We start from the raw sequence: 7,951 nt of genomic DNA on the forward strand, positions 1-7,951 counted from the left end.
CTCATAATAAACTAAGCAATGTGGTCTTAGGTAATGATATATGTATTTATAATGACATATGTCATTTATAAATCAGAGTTGTATTTAAAATTATAAATTATAAATTATAATAAAAAATAAATCTTATTTCCATTGGTATAATTATATATTTAATAACGATATAAATATTATCGATTTGTTTGAAATGCAAATGAACGTGAAGTAAGGCAAAATAAAAATTTTAAACAGTTCGTTGCCTCGTAAACAGTAAGAATATATCCCTCATTGAATTTGTGATTATAGATAGTGCATTATAATTTAAAATATCACATTTATGTCATTCAGTTTATCGTTTATATACAGATTCCTTTTTAATCAGAATAACAGGGTTTAAATAAACGCAAATACATTCAATAAATGTATCTCTCATAAGATAAGCACAAAAGACAAACAATAATAGGGGCAGCAAAAGAAATTTCACTGCTATCTATCATTCAATTGCTATCTATTCATGTCTATATTTATCACGGACAGAAATGTCGTATTCGTCTTCATTGTCTGGTTTTGTAATACCAATCATTAATAGTCAGCCTAAATCGTATTTAAGTAGTGTAAACACAAATATTTTTATCGAATCGGAAAGCAAACGAATGTGCGAAGGAAAAAACGATAATTCAAGAAATTTACTAATTATTGGTTACAATAGTGAAAAATACGAAGAATACGAAAAGGAATACAAAACAATGGGATCTGCAGAAACTACTCACCTTTTTTGTGACAAATCGATTTATGAGGCTGTACAATTTGGCGGATCCAAACAGAAAAAAGACACAGGTTTGATATCACTATATACAAAACGTGCAAAGTACGCGTACAGTAGGAGAACGATATTTGAATGAAATCTCAAATTTAAATTCAACCAATCATAACATATATGCTCGCGCATTCATATATCGTGTGCAATTCGAAAACGGAAGTTCGTAAATTAAAATATTGAATCTAGATTTGATCGATCGAAATTATATATAATAATTTATGCGTACAATTTAAAAACGTAAATTAAAATGTATATATATAAATCATAATTAAAAATATATTAAATTGTTGATGAATTAAAATTTAAACTTAAAGAATAACAAAATAAAAAAATATTTGTTTAAATGCATATAAAGAAAATCTTTTTTCCAGAATTAGCGAGCGATAATTTTAAATATTATACAATTGATCCAATATGTATGAACATTCGTCTCTGCATATTTTGGTTTTTATGGGCAATGTTAATAGTAGTAATTATTATATCCATTTTATCTCATTGCTGCTTCATTTCAAAAATATGTCACAATACCGAGGATATAGTTATTGTAAATGTAACAAATACAGTAAGTATTTAAATAATAAATTTTATTCATCTTTACTTTCATGTTTTATAACTATTTTAATTTATATTGTTTCAGTAAACTTTCCAAAATTTGAATTAATATAATATACAATCCTATTTTCAATCTTTCTGAATAAATCGATGAATAAAAAATCGATATATCGATTTATAAAGATAGTATATTTTTTGTATTATTAACAGGATATAAGATAATCATTTAGTTCTTTATTTTCGATAGAACTACTGTTAAATAAAATTGTAAAAAGATATAGAATATCTCCAAAATAATATCTTTAAATATTTTTCAATTGTAATTTCGAAATATCCAATAAAAACAAATTATGTCGATAAGTATTACACACAGACACACAGACCATACACACACATATGTATATACCTTCTACACTGTTCTTTCGTGCAAGTATTCTATTCGTCGATGGAATCATTGAATCGAAAGGGGAGACTTTACATCAGTACTGGACTATAGAAATACAGAACCCCATATAAAACGATTATTTCCAACAATTTTTTAAATAATTTTATATATAAAATAATATTTCTAATTCTAAATTTTTTTAAATATTTTTTAAATTATCTATTCTTTTTTTTTTTAATTTTACTTTATATTTATCAAAATATTTTAATACAATATGAAAATATAAATTTTTATCAAATTAATATAATTATCTACTTTTATTTGAATAAAAATTATTTATTTAATATATCAAAAAAATTATGAATATTTTTTAATTTTTATAATGTATTATAAATTTCAATACTATTTATTTTAAAATTATGAAATTATAATATTTTGGTGCAAGAATAGCCGTCCCTGATTTTACTTTGTTCCTTATGTTTGTAGTAGTAAAGTAAATAGGTGTAGTGACAAAAAGAGAATAAGAACCAACCAGACATCTTCATGGCTTAAAACGCGTTTGTTCAGTCATTCTTGAAGCTCAGGGTGCGTAAGATTCATCAGAAGTTCATTAAAAAAAAAGAATTTTCGCATATCCCCATCATATAAGATAATTCAAGCACGACCTTGGTTTTGTTCGATAATCATAATGGAGAGTGGGAGGTTGAATTTAGATAGTGTCGAAGCGAATGGGAACGCGAAAGAAACGACAGTTGTCGCCACCGCTACATACAAGGCGTTACCGGACGACGATACCGTTCGACAAGACAAAGTAGAAAATATTACAATGGGAAAACCAAATAATGAAAACGAGATTGATGATGGAGTCCATGAAAAAATGCTCAAGGATGAGAGTAAAATTTCTCCTATAAAAGATACGACTGAGGTATGTTCATAAGCATATTCTTGAAAGATGTCTTATCTTTACACGATCAATAAAATGTACCACTTTCATATAATTAAATAATTATAATTAAAAAATTATTTTTCTCTTTTTTATTATTATCGTTATTATTTTTGTTTCGTACAAGAATAATTGATATTTCTTTTTTTTTTTTACATTAGTTTTTAATTTTATTTATTCATCATTTCTTTTGTTCAATAATAAGAAATAATCAATTTGCTTTCGAATTTTAAATAACTTTCTAATCTTTTTTCATATATTCGTATATAATCGTATTTCATATATTCCATATTTTATAATATTCTGAATTTATTATTTGAAACTAAATATTTTTTATTATTACATCATCTTATATAGATATTGTACAAAAACTAGAAAGTAAAGTTAGAATAAAAAAATTCGGAAAAAATCATGATTTATTGCATATCAAATTTATTAATTTCTTACATAATATATTATTATTTCAAATAGGTAAAATTTATTTCTGAAAATGGAGATACTAAAATTGATATTGAAACAGTTAAGCAAGCTCTGTCCGGAATGGGAAAAGAAGAATTAATGAAATTTGCTAATGATCCATTTTGGATTCGATTAAGGTGGTTCTTATTTGTTACTTTTTGGTTACTTTGGGTAGCTATGCTGGCTGGTGCTATAGCTATTGTGGTAATGGCTCCAAAATGTACAGCACCAAAACCTAAAGAATGGTGGGAGAAAAGTTCTATTGTCCAATTAGATCCTGTTGAGACAAACACTCATGATTTAAAAGGTGTAGAATCTTTGTTAAATGTATTGAAAGAACAGAACATAGATGCAATTTCTCTTGCTTCCATAGTTAAAGAAAGTTTAACAGGTACATATATAATTTTTATGTATAATTTATCATAATATAAATGATAGATAACATATGCTATTTTAAAAAATAGGAGGAACAGAAGATTTCAAAAACATTAAACCAGAATTAGGAACTCTAAGTGATTTGGAAGCTCTTATAAAAGCTGCAAAAGATAGAGAACAATATATTATTTTAGAATTAGATCCAAGTCATACATCAATTGAACATCCTTGGTTTAAACGTTCTATTGAAAGAGAAGAACCATTCTCATCTTATTATGTTTGGGCTGATGCAAAGATAACATCTGATGGAAAACGTAATCCACCTAATAATTGGGTTAGTTATAATTTTTCGAACTGTAATTAATTTGAATTAAAAAGTACATTCTATTATATATATATTATTATATAAACTCTTTTAGCTAAGTGTATATGGAGGATCAGCATGGGAATGGAATGAACAAAGAGCACAATATTATTTTCATCAATTCAATAAAACACAACCTGAATTAAATTATAATAATCCTACAGTAGTAGCAGAATTTTCTGTAAATTATTTTTCTATTCTTTTTTTTATATTATATTAAGTACAAAAAATATATTTAATAATACTTCATTAATTCTTAGGATATTTTAAGTCATTGGATAAAATTAGGAATAAGTGGATTTCGTTTAGCTAATATTCAATACTTAATTGAAGATCCAAATCTTCATGATGAATTCAGAAGTGTTATACCTACTGAAGCAGATAATTATAATTCTTTAGTACATGCTTATACAAGAGATCGTCCAGAAAATGTCAATATCTTAACAAAATGGCAAGAAAGAATTTATAATGAAACAGAAAATAAAGGGTTAGTTATCCTTCATGATAGTATATATTATTATATATATTATATTATATATATAGTATATATATATATATATATATTATATATATAAATATATATAATTTTGTTTCAAACAAAAATTTTTCCAGATTTTTTGCTCTTCAAGATGATATTGGTACTGATATGCTTGAAGTTTATAATGAAAAAAAAAGACTAATTGATATCCCACAAAATTCATTATTCCTTACAACTGCAGATAGCAGTATAAATGCCACAACTTTACAATATGGTATTTCTCATTGGCTTAATTTCACTTCTTGGCCTGCTTGGGATGTAAGTTAATTTGAAATATTCATAAAATTTATATTATATTACATATTGTATATATTATATTATTTATTAGATCAACGGCAAAAAACATAGTTTGAGAGAAAGAATGCCTGCAGATATAGCAGACAGTTTAACACTTATGATATTACTTTTACCTGGAACACCTGTGTTAAAATTGAATGATACTTTATCTGCAAAAGATGCCTTTGCAACTTTATCTAAAGCACGAGAAAGCTTAACATTCCTTTATGGAGACACAATATTCAAGACTATTAATGGAAGTGTATTTGTATACACAAGGTAATATAAATATTTTCTTTCTTTTAATATTGATAATATTTTTTTTTCATTCATACATTAAATCTGAATAATATATCTTTATAATCTTATAACAACAACAACAATAATAATAAAGGAAACAATATTAAAAAATTGATAAAAGTTATATCTTTTAGAAATAAAATTAAGTAATTAAAATATTTATTTATGTCAAAAAGAGTTCAATCACAATTACTATTATGCTATTATAATAAATAATTATCTTAATTATGCTTTAATAGTATACTTAATTTTCAAACAATTCATATACTATTATATATCTCACATTATTGACACAAATGTACTGTGTAATTTACTAACCAAAGATCAATTTACCCTGTTCCACGCTTCCTTCTATGCAACGCAGAAGCTGGTGAGTTCTGTTACTAACATATAGCATGAAACCTGTTTTCTGTAAAAGTAATAAAACTTCAAATATTAATGATTTTAACTAACAAATAATAAAATATTAATTTATTATTCATTTTTGAAAATTGAATCAATCATTCTTTCTTATTATGTACATAAAAATATTGATTTAAATAAATATTATTTAGGTTAAAGAGCGGCAATCCTGGTTACTTAGTAGCATATCAATCGGCAGAAGAACCTACTGTCGTGGATTTCTCTATAATACCACAGATTTCTGAAGAAGTTAGTATAATTGCATATAGTCCTAATTATGTGCAAGATGGCGAAATAATAAGGTAATATTATTTCATAATTGTTATTTATTTTATTTTTTATTTATTTATAAGACATTAAAAAATTATTTTATTATATATATATATATAAATTTTAATAAAACCTTTTCTTTTTACAGAACAAAATTACCTTCTAATAAGGTTCCTATATCAGCCAAGAGTACAATTGTTTTAACATTTGTTCCAAAAAATTAATTATGAGATAAAAAACTTATAATTGATTAATAATAATCTCATGCTTATTATCTTTATACTATTATATATTATAATATTTATTATAAATAATTATGTACTGCTTTTATGAATAATATCATTAAATATGCATGATTTAATTAAATATGAAAAAAAATATAGAAATTCTATAATTAACCCATCATTTGTTATTTAAGAAAAGAATTTTTTTTTAATCATGATCAAATCAACAATAAACAGTTTCACAATATATATTTATTCAATATGAAGTTTATGTGGGTCTGTAAATCTTGCTGTAAGAATATAAAACAATGCAGGTAAAGGAACTAAAGCAAGCATTGCTGGATGAATACCAAAACCACGAAAAGTTGCTGCAGCCATTAATCCATATCCATATAAAAGCCAGTGACCTAAAATGACTATTGCATTTTTCATATCTGATACACAACTTAATAACAATGCTTTCATTGACTGAAAAAAAAGATAAAAATTAATAATAAAAATATGAATTATATTATATTAAATATTTAAAAATATAGTTAAATGTAAATAAAAAAAAAAATATTACCTGATTTAATTTAAGTGAAAAATGTGCTGCATTAGATAATACAGATAATATTATGGTTATATATGGAAATGAATAATCTGTAAAAAACAATTGTTAAAAATATAGAGATACATAATTTTTGTAATAATAATTAAATAATTTGTAAAAATATATAATTTTTCAAATTGTTTCACTTACATATAAGACCACCACCAACTGCATGTAATAATGCTAAAATAGGATAAAAATAAAGAGCAGCATAAATTGAAAATTTTCCTTGCCTTGGTAAAAATTTCTTGGATACAATTGGTCTTATTATTAACATAATAGCTGTTCCTAAAGCATAAAAAATGAACACCATAGTGTACCTAAGAATTGAATAATTACATGATTATTTAATTTTTCAAATTGAATAAAGTTAAATAAATTGATTAAAAAATTACTAACAAAGGATAAACAGCTTCTTGTGTACAATGTAAAGTTTCTTCATAATTTGGACTAGGATTATGTAATAATGTATACCAATCTGAAAGTTTCATAGCTCTACATGATCTAACTTTAAAACTACCTACAGGATCTGTCAATTGTAAAGTAATTAGAGATGCAGAAACAACTTCCAGTAAAGCAGACAAATGTAATGCAATCACTTTCTTAGGTATATTACGCTGGTTAGATACCATATCAATACAAAACCAATGTAGTACCAATGCTACTAATGCCATAAATCCTAGATAAAGCCAATCATAAAGCATTGGTTCATCATCACAGGGTACACATATTGAAGAGGCATTTGCTCTAAATCCTCGAGGACATGCACCACAATCACTCCAATTCCCATCTGATAATAATTCTCTTCCACAATATAACCCAGGACATCGAGTAAACAAATTTAAAGCATTTGATTTTGGTATAGAGCACATGAAGAATTAGATGAAAAAACAATATTTATTAATATTTCTGAAATTTATAACGCGTTTTTTTAAATTTCAAAATATACATTAATAAACACACTTTATCTTATAATATAAATATTTAAAGGTTAAATATCGAATATAATAAATTATATTCCATATAATATAATGACATAATAATCTAATCTTATTTAGTCAATTTCAAAATTTATTATTTTGAATAATAAAAATGCACTATTTTTAAGAAAGCACTTTGTTTTTAAAATTTAACAATGTGTTATGATACTTATAAAAGTTTGTAAACTATGAAGTATGTAACGATATTTGTCAATTATGTATACAACATTATGGATCGTAATAACAAATATATATTAATACAAAATATAACAACAAACATAATATATAAAATAAGAAAATGACTTTATGTAAATGCAAATAATTTAAAAAAAATATTAAAATTATGAAATAAATAAAAATATATAATATATAAAATATAATTTTACACATACATATATATACAGATATTATATACACATTATAAATATAAATTAATATATATATAATGAAATAATGCATCAAAAGATTTTAGAAACAAATTTATAAATTATTTTC

General features: G+C 24.0%; 3 protein-coding genes across 4 annotated transcripts; 2 read left to right on the forward strand and 1 right to left on the reverse strand.

The window, feature by feature from the left end:
- Positions 1-483: 483 nt before the first annotated feature.
- LOC122715069 lies at positions 484-1,465 on the forward strand. Of its 2 annotated transcripts, XM_043936986.1 has the most exons (3): positions 484-813; positions 1,168-1,358; positions 1,434-1,465. In XM_043936986.1, exons 1-3 carry the CDS (start codon positions 516-518, stop codon positions 1,434-1,436), a joined length of 492 nt encoding a protein of 163 aa, XP_043792921.1. In that variant the 5' UTR covers positions 484-515; the 3' UTR covers positions 1,437-1,465. The 2 variants fall into 2 exon arrangements, with proteins under 2 accessions (XP_043792921.1, XP_043792920.1); XM_043936985.1 differs by lacking the exon at positions 1,434-1,465 and having other exon boundaries at positions 1,168-1,370.
- Positions 1,466-2,260: 795 nt separating this feature from the next.
- LOC122715067 (neutral and basic amino acid transport protein rBAT-like) lies at positions 2,261-5,996 on the forward strand. The gene is made up of 9 exons (XM_043936982.1): positions 2,261-2,658; positions 3,148-3,526; positions 3,600-3,844; positions 3,930-4,055; positions 4,135-4,361; positions 4,487-4,670; positions 4,741-4,967; positions 5,543-5,692; positions 5,809-5,996. The coding sequence occupies exons 1-9, from the start codon at positions 2,422-2,424 to the stop codon at positions 5,882-5,884; spliced, it is 1,851 nt and encodes a 616-aa protein (XP_043792917.1). The 5' UTR covers positions 2,261-2,421; the 3' UTR covers positions 5,885-5,996.
- Positions 5,997-7,907, reverse strand: LOC122715068 (JNK1/MAPK8-associated membrane protein). The gene is made up of 5 exons (XM_043936983.1): positions 7,849-7,907; positions 6,876-7,385; positions 6,627-6,796; positions 6,450-6,526; positions 5,997-6,352 (listed from the first exon to the last, which is right to left on the reverse strand). The coding sequence occupies exons 2-5, from the start codon at positions 7,346-7,348 to the stop codon at positions 6,137-6,139; spliced, it is 936 nt and encodes a 311-aa protein (XP_043792918.1). The 5' UTR covers positions 7,349-7,385; positions 7,849-7,907; the 3' UTR covers positions 5,997-6,136.
- Between the last annotated feature and the right edge of the window lie 44 nt (positions 7,908-7,951).

The sequence above is a fragment of the Apis laboriosa genome, unplaced genomic scaffold (genome assembly GCF_014066325.1).
Source record: "Apis laboriosa isolate Shangri-la unplaced genomic scaffold, ASM1406632v1 scaffold34_cov151, whole genome shotgun sequence".
Lineage (NCBI taxonomy): Eukaryota > Metazoa > Arthropoda > Insecta > Hymenoptera > Apidae > Apis > Apis laboriosa.

Bases quoted from the DNA above. Each gene is read 5' to 3' on its own strand.
- LOC122715069 (XM_043936985.1), top strand. From the start codon at position 516: ATGTCGTATTCGTCTTCATTGTCTGGTTTTGTAATACCAATCATTAAT. The intron at 814-1,167 runs GTTTGATATCAC...TCTTTTTTCCAG, and splicing joins CAAACAGAAAAAAGACACAG to AATTAGCGAGCGATAATTTT.
- LOC122715067 (XM_043936982.1), top strand. From the start codon at position 2,422: ATGGAGAGTGGGAGGTTGAATTTAGATAGTGTCGAAGCGAATGGGAAC. The intron at 4,362-4,486 runs GTTAGTTATCCT...AAATTTTTCCAG, and splicing joins AATGAAACAGAAAATAAAGG to ATTTTTTGCTCTTCAAGATG. The intron at 4,968-5,542 runs GTAATATAAATA...AATATTATTTAG, and splicing joins AGTGTATTTGTATACACAAG to GTTAAAGAGCGGCAATCCTG.
- LOC122715068 (XM_043936983.1), bottom strand. From the start codon at position 7,348: ATGTGCTCTATACCAAAATCAAATGCTTTAAATTTGTTTACTCGATGT. The intron at 6,527-6,626 runs GTAAGTGAAACA...TGTTTTTTACAG, and splicing joins AGTTGGTGGTGGTCTTATAT to ATTATTCATTTCCATATATA. The intron at 6,353-6,449 runs GTAATATTTTTT...CTTTTTTTTCAG, and splicing joins TTTCACTTAAATTAAATCAG to TCAATGAAAGCATTGTTATT.